The sequence below is a fragment of the Aplysia californica genome, unplaced genomic scaffold, assembly GCF_000002075.1.
Source record: "Aplysia californica isolate F4 #8 unplaced genomic scaffold, AplCal3.0 scaffold00533, whole genome shotgun sequence".
Classification (NCBI taxonomy): Eukaryota; Metazoa; Mollusca; class Gastropoda; order Aplysiida; family Aplysiidae; genus Aplysia; species Aplysia californica.
In genome coordinates this window covers 263,988-290,128 of record NW_004797803.1, presented here as the reverse complement: position 1 = coordinate 290,128, position 26,141 = coordinate 263,988, and the positions used below count along the sequence as shown (strand labels likewise).

At 41.4% G+C, this 26,141-nt stretch overlaps 1 protein-coding gene across 3 annotated transcripts in view; it reads right to left on the bottom strand.

Annotated features, from left to right (window-relative positions):
- LOC101847208 (protein PRRC2C) overlaps positions 1-26,141 on the bottom strand; it is a 57,293-nt gene that overhangs the window by 18,168 nt on the left and 12,984 nt on the right. For 2 of the 3 annotated variants that reach the window (XM_005106435.3, XM_005106437.3), the window contains exons 6-28: positions 25,044-25,202; positions 21,261-21,532; positions 20,784-20,863; positions 20,015-20,194; positions 19,701-19,748; positions 18,766-18,883; positions 17,995-18,096; positions 17,448-17,540; positions 16,674-16,925; positions 15,731-16,124; positions 15,147-15,320; positions 14,754-14,829; positions 14,261-14,449; positions 13,447-13,673; positions 9,637-9,860; positions 8,820-8,914; positions 6,949-8,261; positions 6,247-6,511; positions 5,110-5,679; positions 4,447-4,553; positions 2,067-2,251; positions 1,358-1,622; positions 372-829 (exon numbers count right to left, since the gene is read on the bottom strand). In XM_005106435.3, the coding sequence (XP_005106492.1) occupies positions 372-829; positions 1,358-1,622; positions 2,067-2,251; positions 4,447-4,553; positions 5,110-5,679; positions 6,247-6,511; positions 6,949-8,261; positions 8,820-8,914; positions 9,637-9,860; positions 13,447-13,673; positions 14,261-14,449; positions 14,754-14,829; positions 15,147-15,320; positions 15,731-16,124; positions 16,674-16,925; positions 17,448-17,540; positions 17,995-18,096; positions 18,766-18,883; positions 19,701-19,748; positions 20,015-20,194; positions 20,784-20,863; positions 21,261-21,532; positions 25,044-25,202 (5,846 nt within the window). The remainder of the gene's footprint in view (positions 1-371; positions 830-1,357; positions 1,623-2,066; positions 2,252-4,446; positions 4,554-5,109; positions 5,680-6,246; positions 6,512-6,948; positions 8,262-8,819; positions 8,915-9,636; positions 9,861-13,446; positions 13,674-14,260; positions 14,450-14,753; positions 14,830-15,146; positions 15,321-15,730; positions 16,125-16,673; positions 16,926-17,447; positions 17,541-17,994; positions 18,097-18,765; positions 18,884-19,700; positions 19,749-20,014; positions 20,195-20,783; positions 20,864-21,260; positions 21,533-25,043; positions 25,203-26,141) is intronic. The other variant, XM_035971907.1, reaches the window with a different exon arrangement.

The following is a 26,141-nucleotide window of genomic DNA, read 5'->3' as shown; positions in this document are numbered from 1 at the left end:
CACATACTGAACATGGCTGTGTGAGTAACGATTATACATTACCTGTTAGCACCATGCTAAACAAAGTACCATTAAAAAGAAAGAGGAAAATCATAACCAAAGAGAGGCATCTAAAGGGGGTACTGTTGAGTAACAGAAAATGATCACCGATGATGACAAAAGTGAAAGAGAAGAAGCACAATTTGTTGCCTTGAGCTGAGATAACAACATAGCTATGACCATCAAGCAAACTGTTGTCATGGGGTGAGGAGAACGGAAGGACAACAGAGAAATAAACCAAGCAACCTCGTCAAAAGGCGGGGGTAGACTACAGAGTTACGTCCATCAAGCAAACGGTTTGAGACTGCGAGTGTGCATGTGTAAGTGTGTACCTTGAGGCCCAGGGCCAGCGCCTCAGAGCCTGCACCTTGTGAGGGGACAGTGCTGGAGGAGGAGATGAGCTTGTTATCAGCACTGGGAGAGCTCCGGGTGGATGAGCTGGCAGAGTTAGGCTGGTCACTTACATCTATGCCGCTGTCGTGCTGGTCCCCCTTGTCCAGCTTCACCTCCGCCGGGACCACCACCACAGCCTGCTGGTGGCCGTGACCCACGCGTGACACCCTCGACCCCTGACCACCCGCAGCGGGGGCCACCGGGGCCGTCTGTGGTGGCGCGGCGGCGGCGGGAGCAGAGCCCACTGGGGTGGTGGAGGCTCTTAAGTTGATGGGCTTGGACCAGGCGCTGATGGCTGGAGCTGGGGCTGGGGTCATCGGCAGAGAAGCCACTGCCGAAGACAGGCTGGCTTTGCCGCTGGCAACAACAGCCGTGCTTGCTACAGAAGGCCCAGACTCTGGAACAGAGAGGGCGATAGTTTTCTTTCATGGTAAGAAGTGAAGAGAAGCACAAAAAGACAACAACACAAATTTAGTGCGAGGGTAAAAGTTCTACAGAGAGACAGAGAAAGAAAAGAGCCATGTACCTGTGGCACCCTCCAACCATCCACGAGCAATAAATAGAAAAGAGAAGCACAACATGTAATCAGATTTTAGGAACAGCTGAAAAGAAACATTTACTACATGGGAAAAAACCACAAAGCCTACCAATTTTTAGGAAGCTCAGCTCATACACATGGCACTATTTACTCCTCAAAATATTTCCTAATTCTTCTCCTCCTTCAAATTCCTGGTCTGAAACAAGACAACCACAACCATGGTTCGCCACTTATTTCAAAGCTAAGATATTCTTTAAAAAATAAAATAAAACTCACTCTTAATTCAAAAAAAGAAGGGAAAAAAACCCATCACTTTATTAAAATAACAGACATTCACTGTATTACTGAGTGACAAAAACTAGAGCAAAAGGGCAAAGTTTCTCTCACCTGCCACATCCTCAGTGCCCATGGAGACGGCCGTGCTGACCGAGCCAGCTCCTGCCGAGGGGATGGCGTCCATGTTGGAGAGCAGGGAGGGGATGTTGTTGGCCAGCTCGTTGTCCCACAGTTCTATCTTGGGCATGACGTTCTTGGTCAGCTCCTTCTCCTTCTCCCGTTGCTCTCGCTGCTTGGCCAGCCGGGGCGGCAGTTTGGTCCCTTTGACGGCTGTACGGCCAGACTTGGGGCTCAGGCCCTTAGGGCGAGCTACCACCTAGCAGACACAGAAATACAAGTTAGTTTTAGTCAAGTGAGTGGTAGAGGAAACACAATTCTATGATTTGAAAATACACAATATTAGGACAAGTGGCATTACAAGGAACTCCCAGTTCCGTGCAGTCACCTTGCTTTCCCCTAAGGATCTAGTCATATGAAACAAATTCTTTAATTTTCTGAGTACTTCAACCTGTTCAGAGCATCTGACAAGTATCAACTAACAACAACTAGTTTTTAAGTTTACATCACAACATTACCAGGTGTCACCTCGTGTATCATTACGAACTAAAAACAAACTAAATCTTTCATGAGAAAAAAAAAACAAGTAACAGTTCAAATGAGATTCACTATATTTCCATCAATTAAAATTCAAATGGGACAAATTCATGTGAAAACCATTGAAATGCATCATTCAAACCAGCCACAAACAGAAAATACAAACCTTGTTTAGATGCTCTTTCTTCTTTTGAGCTTCTTTCTCACTTTTCTTTTGTTCAGCCTCAATTAATTTCTGTTTGATTTTCTGGGTCCTCTTAGAGGTAACTTCCTGAAACCCCTCATTGCTCTCAAACAGGAAATTCGGGTCATCAATAGTGACCTCCTGGAGATCATCAACAACCACCACACCTGAGGACCACAAAGGGAGAAAGAACAAGAACTTAGTTCAAAAGCAACAAGTTTGGTTTGGTTGAGTAAACAGAAGTATATCAGACACGAAACCTTTCGTGCAAGGAAAACAGAACAAAAAACAAAAGGAACAAAAAGAAGTACAACATATCACCGGTGCCAACTACAACCCACATTCAAAATTTCAGACCATAAATTTTTAAAAATCTGTCTGCTGGTAACGGGGCACAGGAATACTACAGTTTCCTATGCACGAAGCCAACATTTTTCTTTTCCTGTTGCTATCATTACATCACAGCTCTAGATACCGAGATGCACAAATGTCTTCACAGGACTAAGGAAACAATAAATACAAAGTTCAAAATTTTACTGGAAAAAAACAACTTTTATCCCCTATAAAATAGTAATGCTCTTATCTTAAGTAATAATGAATATAAAGATGAAATCTGGGACTTCAGGAAGCCAAGTTTGTCAGTAAGTTGTGATTTATTTGTTCCATAAAAGAGAAGCATGTAAGTCATTTGCTACTAGGGAGGGGGGAGAGTAGGACAGACAGAAACAAGAGATGGGAAGAAAAGAAGTACGGCCAACCAGTAATACCTTTTAACCACCCAACAACAACTATGAATTGATGATTGATGGATATGACAGCTAGACATACAGTGACGCAAAACCAAATGTGAGGGAAAGAAATTCAATGAGAATGAAATGTTTGTCTGCTGGTAACGGGGCACAGGAACACCACAGTTTCCTATGCACGAAGCCAACATTTTCTCTTCCTGTTGCTATCATTACATCACAGCTCTAGACACCGAGATGCACAAATGTCTTCACAGGATTAGGGGGAAAGTATTTAGACATTCAGTGCGACGAAAGAACAGAAATGTAAATCACCCGCAGTCATTCAAATGAACACAAAAAAAAAAGCCATCCTTTTCTCTTCACTTCCCCATATCAAAGCATGATGCAAAAATTCTACATTCATTATCATTGCACGACTTTCATGGGATCATACATCTTGAACCCAGGTCTAACCAACTAACAGTCCAAGAAAAAAAAAAGCCCATTTAATATTTTCTATAACATTCAGCTGCTCGCTAAAAGACACAAGTAAATAATCCTAAAAAACATTCTCAGCATGGCAGGCCCAAGCATGGTTCGAAAGAAGTCAAATTTCATGAACATACACTAGTTCAGGAAAAAGTAAACTGGTAAATAAACAAAAAACACCAGACTAATTATTAAGCATTGACAATAAATAATAAATAAGCATTGACAATAAATAAGAAAAAAGAAAAAAACTACAAGAACCACCACATAAACTCAGCCCAAAGAGTCAACAACTGTCTGCTGGTAACGGGGCACAGGAACACCAGTTTCCTATGCACGAAGCCAACATTTTCTCTTCCTGTTGCTATCATTACATCACAGCTCTAGACACCGAGATGCACAAATGTCTTCACAGGATGGGGATATTTAAACATCTAGTGCCACCCAAGAATAAACATAAATGTATATCATCTGCACAGTCATCGAAATGGAACACAAACAAAGCCATCCTTTTCTCTTCACTTTTCCATATCAAAGCAGGACGCAAAAATTCTACATTCTACATTCATTGTCATTGCATAAATGACTTTTGTGGGATTATATAGTTTATACTTAAGCCACCCAGACCTAACTCGCAAAAAGCCTGGAAAAAAGCCCACGTAACTTTCTCTACAACTGTCAGTTGCTCGTTAAAATTGAAACTAGAACCACTTAACTGACAGCATTCGATAAGTGAATTAAAACTAAAACAGTAAACATTCTCAAGATGACAGGCCCAAGCTCAGTTCGAAAGAAAACAAAAAAGACCAGACTAACCAATAGATAACGAATAAAGAGGGATAAAAACCGTACAACCACCACATAATCTCAACGCAACGAGTCAACAACTGTCTGCTGGTAACGGGGCACAGAAACACCAGTTTCCTATGCACGAAGCCAACATTTTTCTCTTCCTGTTGCTATCATTACATCACAGCTCTAGATACTGAGATGCACAAATGTCTTCACAGGGTTATCAAGCAAGGTAACTTGAATGTATAAAATTGTATATAAACTGAGTTACTAAAGCTGGCATCACAAAACAATTTACACAAAGACTACATTGATCTCTGTTGACACAAATCACAGGTGAACATGATTAATACCTGCAAAGTTGTTGATGTCGATGTTAGCTAGGGCATCTTTCTTTTCCTTTTCTGTCTTCACAGGTTTTGCAACATCAGCAAGTTCAGTTTTCTTACCAAGTTGTTTCCTGTTAGGGAAGGAAAAAAAAAAAAAAAAAGAAATCTCAATTTGTCCCCAGAGTGAAATAAATTTCAACATATAAGGTGAGCAATGAAAACATTCCACAATGCACACCATCATTGAAGATCCGTCCGTGAGTAGTTCTGAATACAGGGACTACTACTTGACGTTTATTTACAATGGAGAAACAAACCCCCTCCAAAAACTTAAACAGAACATGGATTATCAAACCATCTGTACTAATTCTGTATGGACAAGTTCTCGGACCAAAATGAAACAGTTACTTTAACAGTCCAAATTAAGTCAAATTCAAATGTGAACCTAGCCAAACCAAAAGGAAAAAATCAACAGCTTTCACCTATTTTTTATTTGGAAGTGTACTCTTCCAAAACAGAAGAAGAAAAAAAGGCCACAGCATAAAAGTACAAAGGGGCTATATACAGTGAAACCTACCACAGCAAACACACACACACACACACACAAAGAAGCCAAAGTGCTCAAAACACAATAAATCAAATCTTTACATACAGCAGAGATTGTCAGTCCAAACATGTTCAACTTACTTGGCATGCATGTTGTTGATGGCATTGTTGATGGCGTTGGGGTCACTGGGTACTACAGAGTCCACCCTGAAGACAAAGTTCTCCTTGTGGTTGGCCACGGCCGATTTGTTTTTAGGGGAGGTCCCATTGGCCGCCGATTTGGTCGGCGGCGCTGCCCCGTTTTTTGGATTCTGTTTAGAATCTTTGTTAGAATTGCGGCTCTCCACACTTGCGCGAGAGTCCTGGTTGTTCACGCGACGACTGTTTTGTCGGTCGCCGAACGGCCGCTGACTAGAGATACTCTTTTTCATAGCAGAGCTCTCTTTCTTGTTTTCCCGGGACTCTCGCGAATCGTTTTTTGGCTCACTGCTTTCTGAGGCAGTCTCCCACTCTTCCCCTTCATTAGAAGCCTGCTTGGTCAGCACTGGCTTCTTGGAGCTGAGACTTGCTGGGGCACTGGCTCCACGACCTCTCGACGATCGGCCACGCCCGCTGCCCCTCTCTGAACCTCGACCTCTGCCCTCTGTCATGCCTCCACGTCGGAACCTTGGGGGAGGTGGGTTTCGGTTGTCTTGTCGCCTTCCATCTCTTCTGCCAGAGAGAAAAAGAAGCCAATAAGAGCCATTCAAAACAGTAGAAAACCAAGCAATCTCAAAAACTATAAAGAAAATGCACTTCTAAAATACTGTATATCCGATAGACAGCACAAACAGCAAAGTAGAAACACTAAGAAGGAACACACCATCAGTAAGTGGGTGATGAAGTAGTCATCCATACAAGGTAGTTCAGACTGTTTTAGACCATCATCTGGTGTGTGAGTTTGTCAACTATAGCCACATTTCATGCAGTTTCGGAACCACAACAAATCAAATTTATAGAACACACAAAGGGTAAATTTTCACCATTTTGAAAAAACAGTTCAACAACATTTGCCGAGTTGTAGTATTCAATTAAAACACATTGCCCTCAACTGCAAGGGACAATCCAGAACTGTTTCGTGTAAACATGGCACTTAAATATAAACAAGAAAGGTGGGAAAACGTCTAGCTTTTTGTTTGTTTTAGTAGAGGTTTTACGGCGGTCGCAACTGCATAAGGTCATATGAGCGCCATTAGCTTGACTGAATAACAACTTAACAGATGTCAAAACATTGATCACCTATAGCTTCCTCCTTCCATTCGGTTGTCGCGCCCATCTCTTCCATCTCGCACATCCCGTCCTCCATCACGCCCATCTCCTCTGTCCACATTCACATTCTGGCTCCTCCTCCCGTCTTGTCGGCCACCCGGGCCTCCTCCTTGTCCTCCTCCGTTGGGACCACCACTGCCGCCTCCATTGGAACCCACCGGGCCGTAGCCTTGACCGCCACGTCCAGAGGGAGCAGACGTGTAGCGGTTGCCACCTCGGCCTCCGCGGGAACCACCTGCAGAGAAGGTCAACAAAACATCTGGGAAAAAGGAAACATCCACGGCTGTTTTTTGCATGCCAGTTCTCCCCCTCCTCCACCTGAAAATGAAATCCCAAAAACTCTTCCAAGGCTCCACACTTTTCAAGTCTAAAGAAGAGCTTAGGTTGCAATGGCCCCACAGGATAGAGGAAGGCTGACATTTTCAGATTAAAAAATCTTACTGCCCCTTTAGCAGCTATATTTTATAAGTAATATTGAATTAGCAGCACATAAAGATTCAATAAGAGAAAACAAAAAACACAATTTTTTAAAATGCAAATTGTCCCTGAAGAGATAGTAGTCTACATTTACAAAAACTCTCTCTTAAATCTACCAAAATAAAATACTTTTCTTAAAAATAATACTAAAAGCACAAACTCAACCCAAGTCACAAAACACAATTATCAATCTACCTCTGCCCCTTCTCGAGGGTTCTCCACGAGGAAGAAAAACTCCATTGCTTTGTTCCTCCAGCCTGGGGTCCTGGTCTCTTTCCCCTCCTCGTTTGTCTCGATATCTATCTCGATCTCTGTCTCGATCACGATCCCTGTCACGTCTATCGCTCTTCTCCTTATTCAGCCCTCCCTCCTTGCCATCAGGACCTCCTTCCATACGACCACCACCATCATCTCGGTCTCTGTCCCCGCGACGATCGCGATCACGATCTTGCCTGCGCCTGTTGTCGCGATCATCCCTCCGACTCCCACCATCCATACGTTTGTTATCCCTATAGTCCCCGTGACCGGACAACTGATTGTCCCCTGGTAATCTTTCCTGATTGTTCGAATCCCTGGAGTCTTGCCTTTGTTGCCAGACGTCTTTTTTCTCGTCTCTTGGTTCCTCCTTCAGACCAGGCTGGTCCATTCCCCATTCTCCTTTTGGGGAAGGCAAAAGAGGGTTCTTATTCCACGGATTTGGAGGAGGTTGCATACTTGGAAGCATTTTAGGTTCCTGGCTCCATGGATTTTTATTTTCAAGACTAGCCTTCGGCTCCATGTCTCTGCCATCTTTTTCTCTAGCATCAACAAGTCTCACATTTCCACTGGAGCGGACATCTCGGCCATCTTTCTTTTCTTGGCTCTTCCCCGGCAAATTCTCTTTGGGAGCTCTGTTGTCCCTATCCATTCTATTATCTCTCTCGTTTCTATTGTTTTCTCCTCCATGACCACTGCCAACATCCTCACCAGAGCCATCGCTGTGCTCATCTAACTGCACGTGTCTCCTCCCACCACCTTTCATGTAATCCTCTCGGTCGTTCACATCCAGATCTTCTGACGAAAACCCCGGTTTCATCAAAGGTTTGTCCGAGCGTCTTGACCCTTGGCTCCCTCTGTCATAACTAGCAGAGTAGTAATCCCGTCCTCCTCTTCCTCCTCCTCCACCTCCTCCTCGAGTGCTGTAACCTCCTCCACTTCCTCTCACGGACCCACGGCTTCTCCCACGAGACCCTCCTCTGCCTCTCACAAACTCCCGACCACCTCTTCCACCACCACTGCCACGCGGCCGGTCTTTGTCACCTCCTCGGTCCAGGTCTCTCCGATCTCTCTCATCCAAATGCCTTTCCCGACCATCTCGTTCTCTCTCGATATCATCCTCCCTTTTCTTCTTCAACGGGGGCCTGTTACCATAAGGACTGTCAACTCTCTCTTCATAGAGGTCATCAACATCGTTTTCCTCTTTGGGGTATGGGCTGAGATCCACTTTCTCCGGATCTTTGGCTTTTTGCCTGGAAAAAAAAAAAAATAAATAAATGAACAATATACAATCTTTAAAAATCAATTTAATAATAACTTCATGATTATGGGTAGCTTCTCTGCCGTGCAAACCTTGATGCAAAGCCAAAATTCTAAATGAGTTAACAAACACATACATCCATTTCCCGGCAACCGCTTGACACTACTAAAAAAAGTCAACATCCAACAGCCTCAAACCAACAGAGATGTCTGAGCGCAAGCTTGAACGTTGCCGTGATAACGTGAGCAAGTACAACACAGAGCGCACACACCATCAGTGAGTGGGTGATAGACAAAGAGTCATCCTTAATGGGTAGTTCAGTCAACTAACAGGCCATTATTTGGTGTGCAGCTATCACTCTAAGCAAAGCAAAAAAAAACAAAAAAAAAACCACAAATCTAAATCCAACTTGAAAAGGGGGAACGTACATATCTGCCATTACTTAAGCAGGGAGAAAAACAAACACCCCCCCTTTTTAAAAAAACCTAACGAAACAAAACAAACAAACAAAAAAATCTATAAAATCTTTAAAAATGGGACACCAATATACCTGTCTTGTTCCTTGATCTCCCAAGGATTGGGGCGAGGTTGCTCTGGTGGCTTATTCTCTTTGCTCTGAGAAGATTTTGTATCCTTTGGCTGCTCCTGAAACCAGAATGAAAAAGTTTGAGTAAAGAGAAGCACATCCATACAATGGCTATCATTTAGTGCTAGGAATAGTAAAAGACCAATATACAGAAACAACATTAGGAAAGTTTTTAAAAGTACGACTATCAGAAGTACCCTCTAACCACCCAAACTAGAATGACAGGTATCGAATCAAAATCATGCCCACTATGTTACATTTCACTAAAACACTGAAAACTTAACGTCTTCTCAAGTGCTCAACCATCATAAAAAGAAATTCAAATTTGTAAGCAAACTGAACTGTTCTACTTTGAACCCCTTCAATGCCATAGTGATAATAGAAATGCACTAATATTTTCCACATCTCCAGCTATCAGGTAATGCAAGACATGTCATTTCAACAGTTGCAATCAAATATCAAAATCATCTCTATTGAAAAATTTAAGGCATGGAAAAGATTTCTTTAAAACCATTTATTAAATACAGGGAACAAACATAAACAGTGAAAAAGACTTGACTAAAGAAGAATGCAGTGCCTCATTTAAAAGAGAAAAAACACGATAAATCAAATCCACAATATTCTACCCAAATAAAAAGTCAATAAAACCGAATATTATACATTATTACAGCAAAACAGTACAACTGACACCATTTGAACGAAAGCATGACATTTACCAAAAAATCTCGGTCTAAAATTCAAAGATTTGTCTCCTCCATACTGCTTCCACTAAATAACTTACCTTGTTTGTTTCCTTTTTCAGACCAGATGATCTTTCAAAGATCAATATTTCTTTTGGCGAATCGCTCTTTCGCTCCCTGTCTTTATCAGAAGAAGCTGCTGAGCTGCTGGACATATTAGACGCACTGCGTTTCAAAGACGTCAAGCTGCTTTTGGCAGGTCCAGAATTCTTGCCTTGGTCATGGGAAACGGGTGGCGGACAATTCGCTGAACTTGGAGTTTGCCCTGGAGATTAAACAAACATAAACGTTATTACAAAAAGTTTTTGTTTGTTTTAGTAAAAGTCTAAGAGATCAGACATCTAGAGTCTCGTGGTATATTTTTATCAAGTTACAGCTTGAATAAGTTGGAGGTCAGGTAAAAAAAATCACACTGGCACACAAAAAAAAGCATTTAGTACTGGGAACGGACAAGATGGAAAGTTAAGAAACGGGACCTACCAGTGGTGCGCCCACCAGCTCAGTATCACAGAAAAATATCCCCAACCCTATTTATAGTAATCAACACACCATCAGTTAGTGGGGGGTGATAGAAATAGTCATCCTTAATTGACTTCAGTGGAACAATAGACCATCATTTGGTGTGCGCATAGCTACAGTAGAGAGAGGCCCTCAGTGGCCTGCCTTCTAAACCAATCTCAATTGTGAGGTAAACATAAACATTTAACAACCAACTCTTTAATGCACATTAAAGATAGAATATTTAACTTTCAAAAGAAAATAAAAAAAAGCAAGGGAAGAAGAAAAAGAAAAAAAAAGGAAACCATGCATAAAAACGCATTTTCTAAAAGTGATATTCCCCCTGGTATTGTAATGTAACTTCCAAGGCTAAAACTTTTCAGCTGACGTTTCACAAGAGCAGAAAACTTTAATTTACATCTACATGAATACTTCCATCTTGTTGACTTTTTAAATTCCTATTCAGGTGACATTGTCTTGTCTTGACTTTCACTTTCAACTAAGACTATGCGGGATCTCTCTCTTGTTTACTTTTTCAATTTCAGTACGGAAAAGAAAAGAAACACTTGCACACAAAAAAAAAGCAGTCAGGGCTGGGACTGGACAAGATGGAAAGTTGAGAAACATGACCTACCAGTGGTGCCCTCCACCACCCAGCTCAAAATATCCCCAACCCTATTACAGTAGTCGCCGCCTAAGATCCCGGTGCTCGGGAGCAAGGAAATGCGGGACCTTAAGCGAACCAGGATCTTAACCGATGAACCCAGGGAAGAATCTATGGTGACCCATGTTAAGGCTCACAATCGGTAAAATGTTCTCCCTCCACTCTACAATGAACTGACGTGCCCCCTTGGTGGGTTTATGGCACATGGCGAGCAAAGAGTAGTTAACCTTGATGACCTATCACGGTGCATAGTGCCATGAGGCGTGCCATTTTCACTTACTATCCTATCATGAGTCTCAAGATCTACGCTTATCCAGTTGCCCCTCCTCTTTACCTGTCGAAAATTTATAGCTTTCCATCTCTGACCGAGTCTAAACCATGGCACACAAAAAAAGCATTTAGTGCTGGGAACGGACAAGATGGAAAGTTAAGAAACGGGACCTACCAGTGGTGCGCCCACCAGCTCAGTATCACAGAAAAATATCCCCAACCCTATTCACAGTAATCAACACACCATCAGTTAGTGGGGGGTGATAGAAATAGTCATCCTTAATTGACTTCAGTGGAACAATAGACCATCATTTGGTGTGCGCATAGCTGACCAAGTCTCCCCCCCCCCCCCCCGAAACCGCCTTTGTCGCTACACACCATTACGTTGTGAACACACCAATTAAAATTCAGTATGTCTCGAAAATTCGGGAGTAGAGACAACTGCTGCAATGGTCAGGGAAGAGTTCACGGTTCGATGTGATCCCGCCTGGAGCGAACGTGTAGGCCCTACCCACCCAGAGTGATGCAAGTTTAGGTGGCGAGCTCAGGTGTGAGTGCAATAGTGGCTGATCTTTGACGTGACGGACAGTTTATTGATCCGCCTGTGTTTTTGTTTCACAAATTATTATCTGAAATGCGAGATCTTAGCCGAATGTAGACCATCAGAGCGGGATCTTAAAAAATTATGTTTTCCTAAAACAACGGGATCTTAAGCGAATCGGGATCGTAAGCGGTGGTATCTTAGGCGGAGACTACTGTAATAGTAATCAACACACCATCAGTTAGTGGGGGGTGATAGAAATAGTCATCCTTAATTGACTTCAGTGGAACAATAGACCATCATTTGGTGTGCGCATAGCTACAGAATGGGTAGGCCCTCAGTGCCTTCTAAACCATCTCAATTGTGAGGGAAACATAAACATCTTACAACCAACTTTTTAATGCACATTAAAGATAAAATATTTAACTTTTGAAATGAAACTTTAAAAAGCAAAGGAGGAAGGGGGGAAAAAAGGGAAACCATGCACAAAAACTTTTTTGGGGGAAGTGATACTCCCCTTCCCCAGACTGTAATAGCACTTCCAAGGCTAAAACTTTTCAGCTGACATTTCATAACAGCAGAAGGCTTTTTAATTTATATCTACAAGAATACTCCCATCTTGTTGACTTTTTGAAATTCCAATCTGGGTGACATTGTCTTGTCTTGACTTTCACTTTCAACTGAGACTATAAAAAAACACAGGCACAACAACAACAAAAAGCATTCAGTGCTGGGAACGGACAAGATGGAAAGTAAAGAAACAGGACCTACCAGTAGTGCCCTCCACCCACCAGCTCAGTATCCTACCCACAGACAAATATCCCCAATCCTATTAATAGTAATCAACACCATCAGTTAGTGGGGGGTGATAGGAATAGTCATCCTTAATTGACTTCAGTGGAACATAAGACCATCATTTGGTGTGAACATAGCTACAGAGTTGGTAGGCCCTCAGTGACCTGCCTTCTAAATCCAATCTCAATTGTGAGGGAAACAAACATTTTACAACCAACTCTTTAATGCACATAAAAGATAGAATATTTAACTTTCAAAAGAAAAAAAAAAGCACAGGAAGAAGAAGAGAGAAAAAAAAGGAAACCATGCATAAAAACATATTTCCTTCTCCCTCCTCAGGTTGTAATGTAACTTCCAAGGCTAAAACTTTTCAGCTGACATTTGACAACAGCAGAAAACTTTTTAATTTACATCTAGATGAATACTTCCATATTGCTGACTTTTCAAGTTCCAATTCAGGTGACACAATCTTGTCTTGACTTCTACTTTCAACTGAGACTATCTGAGATCTCTTTCTTGTTGACTTTCAATTTCAATAGGGATCAGAAAAGAAGCACACTGGTACAAAAAAAAAAAAGCATTCAATGCTGGGAACGGACAAGATGGAAAGTTAAGAAACTGGACCTACCAGTAGTGCCCTCCACCCACCAGCTCAGTATCCTACCCACAGAAAAATATCCCCAACCCTATTCACAGTAATCAACACACCATCAGTTAGTGGGGGGTGATAGGAATAGTCATCCTTAATTGACTTCAGTGGAACAATAGACCATCATTTGGTGTGCGCATAGCTACAGAGTGGGTAAGCCCTCAGTGGCCTGTCTCCTAAACCATCTCAATTGTGAACGAAACATTAGCATTTTACAACCCACCACTTTTTCAGGCACATTAAAGATGAAATAGCTTGGGGTTTTTTTTAATACCCTGCATAAAAATATATTTTCTGAAAGTGAAACATGAATACTTCAATCTTGTTGACTTTTTAATTCCAATTCAAACGACATTATCTTGTCTTGACTTTCACTTGTTTACTTTTTCAATTTCAATACTGATCTTAAATTTCAATTTGACACAAAATCATACTTTGTGAGATCTCTCTCTTGTTGACTTCCTCGGATGTGTAAGCTCTGAACGTCGGGGTGGGGCCCGATCGCCCGTCTCTGCGACCATGAGAGTAGTGCTGCTCCAGCGACTCCTCTCTCTCCCTCTCCAGGGCCAGGTCTTTGCTCAGCTTCACATTGAAGTCGTCATCTCCATCATCATACTGGTCCACTGCATCGTCTTTGCTTGAGTCTTTGGAGTACGAGCGACTGAGGAATGGTACAGGTCAAACGTCATAAGATGAAAAACACTTCCTGATATCCATTAAAAGATTGCAAATGTCTTGTTGTTGGCAGTAAAGAAAAGCACATTGAAACAATAACTGTCGTTCAGCAATAAAAAGAATAAAGTTGCAAAACCCTCACACACCTACTTTTCTACATGAAATTTATTCAAACTATTTATTCCAAGCAAATCTGCAACAAAAAAATGTCATTTTAAAAAAAGCCTCTCCAACTGACTTGTGGACTTCATTCTCATCATTATTTGAAAAGTTTTGAAAGCTGCAAATTTTTTTCAGCACCAGAAAGTCTGTGAGGCACAATGCAAGAAAACAATCAGTTTTTTCCCACAAAAAAACAAATGTTCTTTCGTACTCAGACCCTCATACTAAACATCTCTTACCTGCAGATAAAACCAACAGAGAAAGGAGTAGTAGGACCTTCAAATAACAAAAGGCAAACGTTTCCTACGTTATTTGTGCTCCTCCATAAATTGTATTTGAAGAGGGGCTAACAAAAAATCCACAACTCAATTTCTTCTGTCAAAGACAATTTTTAATAAAAACCCAACTCACTTAAGTTCCCAGTCGGCAGACGATTTGCTCCCAGCTCGATCAGATTTGTGATCTTCCTTGTCCTTGGATCGGTCATCAAACAGATCTCTCTGAGATGAAGCTGACCGCTGATCCACATCTTTTGGACCTCCTTCCTTTTCTATGGGTCCAGAGCTCCGATCTTCATCTTGATCAGAGTGGTCAAATTCTCTGAAATTCAGAAAGTAAAAAGGTGTGTATACTGGTCAAATTCTCTGAAACTGAGGAGGTAAAAGGGAGGGGTGTATAAATTGGTCAAACCTCGAACGTTTCAACAGTAAATGGGACGCTAGGAGTGGACCTTAATTCAAGAAAGCCCATTAAGTCGCATTATGTAAAGCCTCTGTAAGAACAGACATCCACCCAGTTCAAAGGAATAAACACCCACTTTCCTTGCTTTGTTTGAGAATGTCTGTTTTACAATTTAGTCAAAACTAATGAGGGACCAAGTCGAGAAAGGGAATATGAACTGTACCTTCTTTCAAAGTCGTATCTCTCAGGGTACATCCTGGGCTCGTAGTAAGGGATGCGTCTCATTTCATCAAAATGGCCTGAAATATTACAAAAAGAACATTTTTGAATATGCTGAGGGGTTTTTTTTTCATGTATGCACACATGCATGTGTATGTCTGTGTGTGTGTTGGGGAGAGGAGGCGGTATGGCAACGTGCAATCATAAGTCACATATTTCCATCTTCACTTTTCAGGCTTGAGTTACCTGAAAAACAATTATGAATATATTTTACTTTCCATTGGGGGAAAGAAACCAACATGCAAAACCTCAACAACAAAAATTACAATCCTCCCAAATCAGAATGAATAAATATGCAAAAACCAAAACTACAGTATCAATAATAACATTGACATACCTGGGAGGGGGGGAGGAGGGTAACCTCTCTCCAGCCAGGCAGCCCTCACATCGGCCCTGGGGTCAGGGCGGTCGTACTGTTCTGGGTGTCTCCCATCACCGTCCTGGCCTTCATTACCAGATCCGTGACTATCATTCCGCCGTCTCGGAATAGGTGGTCCATACATTTGCATACCTAATGAAAAGTAGTAATATTCATTCACGTCTTTGAAAAGTTTTCAAAAGATGTGATAAAAAGGGGAATATCAATTAGTCTTGCAAAATTAAGTGTAAACTTAGAAATCATTTTGTGAGTACACTTAAATAGAAAAGACAAGCTGCAAACAAGTATTGAAAGGTAAAAAGAAAGCTAAGATACAGATCTTCAAAGTAACTCCTTATCTTAAATACTGATTTGAAAGACAGACATACATGATAAAAATCTGTTAATACGTTGAAGACTTATGATACAAACCTAACACATGTTGATGTAATCCCTACAAAACTGGTCAGACAAATTTTTCAAAAGAGTCATATTTAAGAACATAGCCTCATCATTGCATACTTTCCGAGATCGAAACAAAACCAACGAGTAGATGGACCCACCTTGCATGTCCAGGGGAGGCCTTGGTCCGTAGCGCGGGTCAATGAAGTGAGGCATGCCCGACCAACGAGGGTCATAAGGCGCCCATGGTGGGGGAGGCGGGCCTTGACCCGGTCGGAAGCCTGGCATGGGCGGGCCCACCGGGTGGGAGGAGCCTCCACCACTGCCGGGACTGAGGGGCTGCTGGCGCTGGCCCTGGCCTCCTGCAGACTCCTGCTGCTTCTGGAACCTCGGGGCCACATTGCGGGCATAGCCCTTGCCCCCGGGCCCTTGCTCACCCTGAGCAGGTGGAGTTAAGTTGGCGGGTCTCTCTCTGAACCGAGTATCTTTGGGATCTTTGTCGCTGGACTCGCTCATGGTACGGCTGTCCCTTCCATCAGTGTCTCCATCTTTACCCTTGAAAACAAATGGTGGTTTGTGTTAGAGAAGAGAAGGGACATCCACACAAACTTGAGCACTCAGTGCAGCAAAAAAAAAAAAAAAAAACCCCAAGGGAACAGAGAAAAAGAAAAGAAGAACTTGCCAGGGACGCTCTCCAATCACCCACAAAAATAGCGATATTGACCGACTTTGAACTTGTGACATCAAACAGTGCACTCTTGCTTTTGCCGATATTTTCACTTATGACAACGGCAGAAATTAATGGGAAACCAAACTTAAACCGACTCAAACATGTATGTCTCACATATATTGGTAACAATAAGGACATAAAAATCCACATAAAGTGAACAAACTTCCAAATTGTTGAAATGTGCACGGGCAACACCTTGTTTTTTTAATCTCACTTCAGGGACATCAAGTACAAATTGAATTGTACCAAAAAATCAGTAGCACTGTAATTTAAAAAATTCAGCTTACAAAAACAACATACTTATCCCACAAATTCAGCTCACAAGAACCAGCAACAACAAAACCAAAGTCCACAGATTAAACAAGTTCCTTTACCTCGTCTTTCTTCTTGGAGCGCTCTTCAAGCTGCCTCAGCTTCTCTCCAGCAGCAGCTCTCTGCTCCGACTCCCTACGCTTTTCGTTCTCTTCTCTTCTCAGCCGGGCTTTCTCCACAGCCGAATTTATCTCCCCTTCGTTAGCACGTCGCCTCAAGCGCCATAGCTCGTCGTCGTCGTCTCCTGGTTTCCTGGCAGGCATCATACCAGGACTGGACACTGGTGGTGGTTGTGGAGGTCCATAAGGCGGACGCTGAAAAGAAAATTACCAACATAGTTATTATTATAAATAACATCAAATTCACAAACATTGCAACAACCCAAATTTCAAACATTCGTTTTACCACTTTTTTAACTGAACTCATATCTTGACTTAATTTTCTTTTTTTCATACATTTATCAAAAACCTAAGACGACACAGATACGACATGTGCACAAGAAACATGCATAACACTATCACAAAAGTGTCATACGGATTCAAAACTGAATTACACAAGCTACTGATAAGTTACATTGAAATTACTAAGAGTACATTTCTTAAATAAAAAAAGGCAGCACAACAAACAATACTAAGTGACAGACTTGTTCGCACATCTAGGCTCCTCCAGTTAATAAATATAAACATTGTCCATCAAGACATAATACAAAACAAATAGGAATCTCTATAGACATCAGCTGGAACTGATAAGTGAAACATTCATTTGCCAGCATACTCAACATTTGTAGCTGAAGAAAATAAAACAAAAATTCGAGCAAATACAACACTTCCTCTTACCATCTGTGGTGGAGGCATTCTGAAGGGAGGGTAAGGAGGGGCTCCCCGTGGCCCCATAAACTCATATGGATGCATATGAGGCGGCCAGCCTCTCTGAAATATACAAGTGAAATTGTGAGCAAATTGCAGAGCTGAAAGCTACAGCGAAGCAAGCTACATCATGAAATGACAAAAACAAGGAAGCCTAACTTTTAAAAACCAGCGATTTCACTTCTCATTTTAAGATTAGGAAGAAATGGTTGAGAAAAAAAAAAGACGCAAGAACCAAGACAATTTATTTCCTCCTCCTGATAGGGCATGTTAGTTGAGTGGGGGAAAAAAGGATATTGACACAATAACGGTCATTTTGGTGTTGCAAAAGTGTAAGACAGATGAACAGAAACAACTTTGATCAAATATCTTTAGACAATTAGTGCCGTTTTCCTCAAACTCCATGGGGAAATTACATCTCAAAATAATGTTCTCACAAATTAATCTAAGGGACTTTCCCATCATTATCAATGACACACAGAAAAACCCAACAAAGCAATAAATCTCTAGAACTTACAGCCTCCATTCCTGGGTGTGGTGGTCGTGGTCCTCCTCTGTAGTGCGGTGGGGGAGGCCCATGGGGCCAAGCCTCTCGCACCATAGGTGGCCCTTTCTCATCCTGCATTGGATAAAAACAAAAAGTTTTTAAAACTCTTTGTATTTCAAGAAAACTGACGATTAATACACAAAATAATTTAGCTCCAAATAAACGCTTTACACTTCAAGGAACCTTAATTTCTTTAAAAATAACTTTTTTGACTAAACCTATCAGATTAACTTTTAAAAACTCTCATTGCCTACATTGCCTATTCAGCAAACCACGATCTGTGGTATGACAGCAAGGTGCTTTGCCCTCGCACACAGAAGACATAAGCCCCATTCCCATGTGGGGACGATTTAGTATCAAGTATCTCAGTCTGCTGGGACGCTGAATCCCTCCCTCTCAGCCATGGTTTGACCCTGACAGATAAGATCAAAGCAGTCTGTTCCCTAAATAATCTAAAATGTGGCTAATTTTCCCTTCTTTTTTTTTTAAATCATTGACAGCAAAGTGTGATGCACAAATAAAAAGAAAGGGGCACCATCAGTAAATGGGTGATGGGTAGTAGTCATCCATAGTGACAATTCAGAAAACACAAAAACATCATTTGGTGCACTTTATAAAGAAAGAAATCCTCTCCATTTCTTTTCAACAACAAAAAATTATGCAAAAAAATAACCTACAACCTTTTGATTTCTTTTTTTTTTTAAATAAATGAAAAACCCGTTTCATAGCCATGTTCCATACCTTTTCAGGGTCTTCATTTCGATCCTTTTCTCTCTCTCTGTCTGGTTCAGGCTCCCGACTGTGTTCTTCAGCTTCTTTGCGAGATATTCGCCTCCTCTCATCACGGCGACCCCGGTCCCTGAGGCACACACAAACCAACAGCAAAATCAGTGGAACATTCAAGTATCAAAAACAAAATCTTATTCGATCTCCTGTCTGGATCAAACATATTGCGTGGGTGGTTGGCGGGTGCTCTGGTGTGGTTTGCTCCTTCTTTCCTATCAAAAATCTATCGTCCTTATCTCCCCTTCTTCTTTTTTATGTTTGTTACTCTCTTGTAACACCTCTATTCTTCTGGCGCTCATGACCTTATGCAGTTGCGAGTGCCGTAAAAACTACTTAAACTAAACTAAAGACATTGCACCACCCCTCCCCCCCAATTAATAAATATGCAGAACTAATACAAACAAAAAGACACATGAAAGAGGTAATATCTTCTTGCCACTATCCACAAGTCAGCAAAAAAAAATGCAGAACAGATCGCTTCAGTTTCAAAGTAGATGTTTCCATGGTTGAAAAGTTGGAAGCCAATATAACCTTTGAGACAAGATATATTTTAGAAATAAACCTTGAAAACTATGCAAAGTTGTTGTTTTCAAACCCCTTTAGTTGCGAGCATTTCGCTCTTGGCAGCGCAATGCCTCAAATTATGCAAGGTAAAACCCACAAAATCTACCATCTGTGGCAATGGTTCAATGCCACACCAAAAAAAATTACATAAAAGTGGCAGACCCTTCTGAACACTTCCTCATAAAGTTGTTTAAATTTCAAACCTGTCTTTTACAAAACAAAAACAAAATTTTCTGCAGCAGACCTATTACTTTCGTTTCATACAAAAATTAAAATAATTTAAAGCATGCCTCCCAACAACCCCCTATTATCTTCTCATTACAAACCTTGGGCTCCGTGATTCATCTTCGTCATCGCTGAAGACAAGTTTTTCACTGGAAAATAAAAATAAAAATTCTTAATCTTCTATTCTATACAATCACAAGTCAATAATTCAGCAAAAAGAGTATGTGACCAGTAATAGAGTATAAACAGCACTGAACAAGACTCACAACCTCTACTAAACTGACATAATTCAGATTCAACAAAAAAGCCATCACTTGGTGCTCACCACATTCTAAGAACAAAACGACGTTTGCCAAATAAAAACCTGCTTTCTACTTTTCAAGCAAAACATTGTGACCTCAGAAATGTCTCTCACCTGTAATCAATTTCTCCTTGAGGGCCAGCCCATCCTCCATCGTTACCACCCTCAGACTTGAGGATGTCCTCAAATTCTTTGAAGGCCTTCTCCGAGACAATAGGTGGCCGTTTCTGTCCATCATCTCCTTCTCCTCCCATATGTCTCTGATGCGACATTTGAGGTGGAGGGCCTCGGAACCTGCACACAGTCAACACCAATAAGACCCGCATACCAAAAAACAAACATTCAGTAAGGGTCAATGTAAAGGAAAGTAACAGCACCCATATCCTAGCATATCATAATAATCACATGGCAGTATTCTTGTTACAGTAATTCAAAGCTGTAACCCCAGAAAGGGCACAATAGCTTTATCAGTTCGCAATGCTGGGCTATACCTGACTTGTACCAACAAAAGCACTTTCCCTCCACAGTGAAAATTTTAAACACCTATTCAACAAGTGAAACTCAAAACTCAAAATTTATAGCCATTATGCAGGACACAATTAACAAATGGCAATGAAATTCTTTCTCCGAACCCTTTTTTAAATCAATTCCCACAAGTGCTTGCTCATCTGATACAATGCTTATCGTTTTTAAATGCAAAACCAGCATCAGTAATGAAAAGTTTGCCAGTCATCTTACTCGAGTAAAAGCTGAAGCCGAAACATTAGTAAAAAGCTACTAGGTTTAAAATTAACAAGCTTCAGTAGCCCAAATGATAAAGCGGCAACACTTTTTAAAAGTCTGCAACCCTTCAAAACTGAGATTTTAACGAGAAAAGACATACCTTGTTTCTGGTCCATAAGGCGGTCGGGGAAAGCCGGGATAGTTAGGAGGGTAACCTCCATGAGGAAACCTGCCCATCATCTGAGAAATATAAAAAACAAGATTGGTTTGATCAACTGATCTATTCATCCTGGAAAGCATGCGTAAACAAATATCTCAGCTGCTGTTGTTGGCCTGTGTCCATCTCTCATCCACAACTAAAATAGTCATGACATAAAGCTGAATAACCTAAAACAAAAAATAAAGGGGGAGGAAGCTCATCTCATTTAGGTGATTTTGAGAAAATTTTGGTAAAGTAGGTTGGATCCTCACATCTCGCACAGAATATAACATTTAGAACTTACATTATTACATAGTATGCCATTTTTACTCCCGCTAAAAATATCTCTTTAATGGTGGTGTCTTCACCCACCCACTCCCACCCGAAACACAAAAAAAGTTTTAATAAGCGCGACGTGTGTGCCCCATCTTCACTTACAAACGGCGGCATCATCCCCCGGTACTGAGGCGGCGGCATTCCCATGGGCGGCCCCAGTGGCACAGAGCCATGAGGGCCGTGACCTGAGCCCGGGCGGGCTGGCATCGGCGGGGTGGGCAGATCAGCCCCAGCCCCGCCTCCACTGCCACCGGACATCGGGGGGCCATTGGTCTGTGCCTCCGTCAGGGTCGAGCTTGGAGTACTCGGAGCTGCTTCTTCGGGTTTGGGCTGAGGCACCGCACGCCCTCCTCCCTCGCGCCAGCTTGCAACATCTGATGAGACGGGGAGGGGGGAAAAGACATTTCTTTAAAATTCCGACAAGATTTGGTTAAAATAGAACTGTCGACAAAAAATAAAGATGAATACAACATAGCACCCACAACGGAATAACATGTGATTACACCTACACAGTATAGGTGTAATCGCATGTTATTGGGAGCTACCAAATTAATTAACGCTAAAAGAAACTTAACTGATGATGCAGTCTTGACAGGGAGATTGCAGGGACTTGAAAAGAATTGTAATTAATACCTCTAATCAGATGCTTGCTCAGAAGTTATAAATGTTCTAATCACATTCTTTCATTGGATTGACAGATAAACAGCATCACAGCAAGCTTAACTCACATTTGCTCCGAATAACCGTTGTTATAAACCTTTTTTTAAAAATCTACATCTGCATAACAGCCCACACTTCTCTGAGGCTATAAGGGACAGCCTTGCTCAAAATCAGGGACATTGACTAATTATCAGGGACACCTTGTATTTGTCATGAAAAACTTGCTGCCTTTTCGGTTTCTTTGCTTTACTTGGTCCAGAGTTGGACTTAGAACTCATCGCCGAACGTTTTGACGCCATCTTTTCAAACAAATGAAGAAGCCGAGCGCAGCGCATGGGTATCAGCTGACCCTGTCGAAACTGCACACCTGCCAACTCTCCCGAATTTTTCTGGAATCTCCTGAATTTTCGTCATTTTCCCGAGCAACAGAAGGCTATTTTTTCTGTTTTAGAAGTATGCTTGCCAATTTGTTATTTTCCGGGACCGTCGGTCAAAATCTCTATTTCCGGGACAGTAGCGATTTTTCAAGAAAATCTGTACAAAATACGGATAGCCCAGGACAGTGGGCAGCTATGCATCTGCCCCTTTTTTACTACTAAATTTTAAAATAATGTCATTAAATGGGTCATTATATCGAAACAAGTGAACCTACTTTGATAGTTCTTACTGTAATGAATAAACTTCCTGTAAAAAACCTGTTTTCAGCAATTGTTGAAAAGTAATTTGATGTCGAAGTCATCGTAAAAGAATGTGCCCGAGCCGCTGGGAGCAGCTTGCCGGAGATGAGTTTTTAAAACTACCTCTGACCACCAGTGCTTTACATTTTAACAGTAAGGTAATTATTCTGATGCTTGCTCAGAAGGAATAAATGTTATAATCACATTCTTTCATTGGATTGACAGATAAACAGCATCACAGCAAGCTTGATTCACATTTGCTACTATTCACTATTGGTATAAAACTAGTAAGGTTAACTCTTTATCTCCGAGTGGGGTAATCCCACTACGCCGAGGCCCTTTTTGCTACTAAATCTAAAAGTGACAAAATGTCATTAGATCAAAACAAATAACCTATTTTCATAGTCCTTCACCCAATGAATAAACTTCCTGTAAAGGAGACCTGTTTCGACAATTGCCAAAAAGTAATTTGACGTCGAAGTCATCGTAAAGGAATGTGCCCGAGCTGCTGTGAGCGGCTCCCCGGCACAGCAGTTCCGATCTTGAGCCGCTGGGAACAGCTTGCCGGAGATAAGCAGTTTTAAAAATCTACCTCTGACCAAAAGTGGAGGACATGAGTGCTTTATATTTTAACAGCAAGGTATTCCCCCAATGTGTGACTATGCATATGAGACAGTGGAGCATCACCTTTTCCACTGTACAGCCCTAAATGACATCAGAGCTACACTTCTCCCTCCGAGACCTAACTTTGACAACACTCTACGGAACATTACAGCTGCTGCATCAAACCTGCACTTATCACTACATTGCATTGGACAGAAGGGCGAGAGCCCAGATGTTACTGGATCAGTAGCAACAACAACAACAACAGTAAGGTAATTATTCTGATGCTTGCTCAGAAGGAATAAATGTTATAATCACATTCTTTCATTGGATTGACAGATAAACAGCATCACAGCAAGCTTGACTCACATTTGCTACTATTCACTATTGATATAAAACTAGTTAACTCTTTTATCTCCGAGTGGAGTAAACCCACTACGCCGGGGCCCTTTTTTGCTACTAAATCTGCCCGAGTTGCTGTCAGTGGCTCACCGGCACTGCAGTTCCGATCATGAGCCGCTGGGAGCAGCTTGTCGGGGATAAGAAGTTTTAAAAATCTACCTCTGACCACAAGTGCTTTACATTTCAACAGTGAGGTAATTATTCCGATGCTTGCTCAGAAGGAATAAATGTTATAATCACATTCTTTCATTGGATTGACAGATAAACAGCATCACAGCAAGCTTGACTCACATTTGCTACTATTCACCGTTGTTATAAACCTAATAAGACTTTTTTTAAATCTGCATCTGACCATAACTAAAGCACACGAGTGCTTTACATTTTAACAGTAAGGCATGTCGTACAACATGACACCAACAAGAGACTATATATAAAGTAATAACAATTGCAGCAACATCGCACAGCCACTCTGCAAACAAATAGTACCAGGTACCAGGCAGTCTTTTTTAAAGCCCTGCATACAGATGAAAAAAAAATAATCACACTTTGCATCAGGTACATTCATACTAATATAGAGAAGAGAAATAAGATCACCAGAGAACATCTTACACCACAATCAATCTAGATATTTCGACAAAAAAAGTCCCACATTTTTTACTCCTAGGTCGCATACTAATTTCGGCCTAATATATGAAGCATAAAAAACGAGGGAACCGACTCACATATGCAACCTTCTTTACCTGCACTAACAAAGTAGACACTTCACTACAGTTTGTCCAACTACCATTACTTGCTCAGTAAAATTTAAAATGTTGTAATCACATTTTTTCATTGGATTGACAGATAAAAAACATCATAGCAAGTATGGAACACGGATACAACCTAACATACTCAGTTTAAACAAAAGCAGCGAGGAACACAACTTTGAAATTCACCAGTGAGAGAAATTCTTTACAATTTTCTTTCTTCAAAAGGTAAACTGTACTTCCCACAATACAGCTCCCTCTTGCTAATACAGTACAGATTCAACTAGAGGAAGTAATTTGAGAAACACAAAGGGTATAAACTTGTTAACTTATTTTCGGGAAAACAAGCTTAATTTTCACAGAAATGCCATTACACTTCAAACCGCCATTGAGAAATAGACAGCAAACACACAAACCCTAAAAGTTTGAGCAAAATATCTACCAACCGTATGATCCCAAGATTGTATTACACACTTACACAAATAAGCAGCCTCCACAGGAACTATTGTTTAGGGTGTTGTCAACAAACTTCAACAGCTTGGAAACAAGCTACTCGGTATAAAATGCTTTAAAGCAATTCCTTCATAACCATCTAAAGGACAATTCTATAGCAACCACCTGTCTAGTGCAATGATTTGAGGACACCTGCAAGCGCATACATTTTCAAGCTTCATATCAGCACATTGGCACCAACTCAATTACAAAAGTAAAGATAACAAATCTAACACTCTGCACTGCAAACTTTTACTAAATTCCTTTACCAAAACCTACGAGCACACAAGGGATATAATACATACTCTGTGGTCGCAAGCTTGGCCCTGGTCCATATTGAGTATCCTTGATTTCTTCTTCTCTTTTTGTAGGTTGATTTACTGTGGCTTCCTTGCTCTTGTCGTCTTGTGCCAGACTGGGGAATTCCTCTTGAAATAGTGGTGACTGGTGACTGACCAGACCTCCTGTGCATCACACAAAACAAAAAATTTAGTACACATACGCAAGGGTAAAAAGTATGGTTTTGTGGGGTATAAGGGAAGCACACCCACACAGTAGTCATTTAAAGCAGATAAAAGAATGACTGACAGACAGGAATGTTAAAGGGTGAGAACAAAAAGACGCACCAGTAGCCTCTCCAAACAAACAAAAATTCACCATGTAAATAAAAGGAGACTGGAGAGGCATGAGTAGAACCAAACCTATTAACTTATTAATGAAGCTTGAACAGATGGGTGACTGTAATAAGACCATAATAATATAGGGTTGTTGTTGTTTTTTTGCGGGGGGGGGGGGGGAAGAGTGAGGACTGCTTGACAGGGATAATCCTGTCTAAGTGGAATACAGCATCCGAGCAGAAGAATGAGCAGTGGGGACATTAGATCAAAAAGATTTCGTTGTGCGGGATTTGAGTTCAAGTCTTTTTGCGTGCAACGGTTGAGATAGTTAGAACACAACGGATGACTATGAGGTCAAAGTCAAATGCAATGTCAGATCGAATCGCATAGGATCGTTTCGAATCGGATCGAACGCAAGTCTTTGCGTGCAACAGGGGAGATGGTTTGAACCCAACGGATAACTATGAGTCAAAGTCAAATGCAATATTGGATCTAATCGCATAGGATCGTTTCGGATCGGATCGGATGGGATCGGGGCGAGTGAAGATTATGACGGTGGTGAGAACACACTGTACCAAATGACCTCTGCTTTGCTCCATCAAATAAGTCCACAGAAGTCTAATAGACCTGTATTGTTTGCCCTGGATTCACCGGAATTAAATCATGGCTGATCAAGAAAAATCATATACATTTATGTTGTTTGGGTGTGTGTGAGTGTGTGTGTGTGTGTGTGTATGTGTGTGTGTGTGTGTGTGTGCGCGTGTGAATGTGTGTGAATGTGTGTGT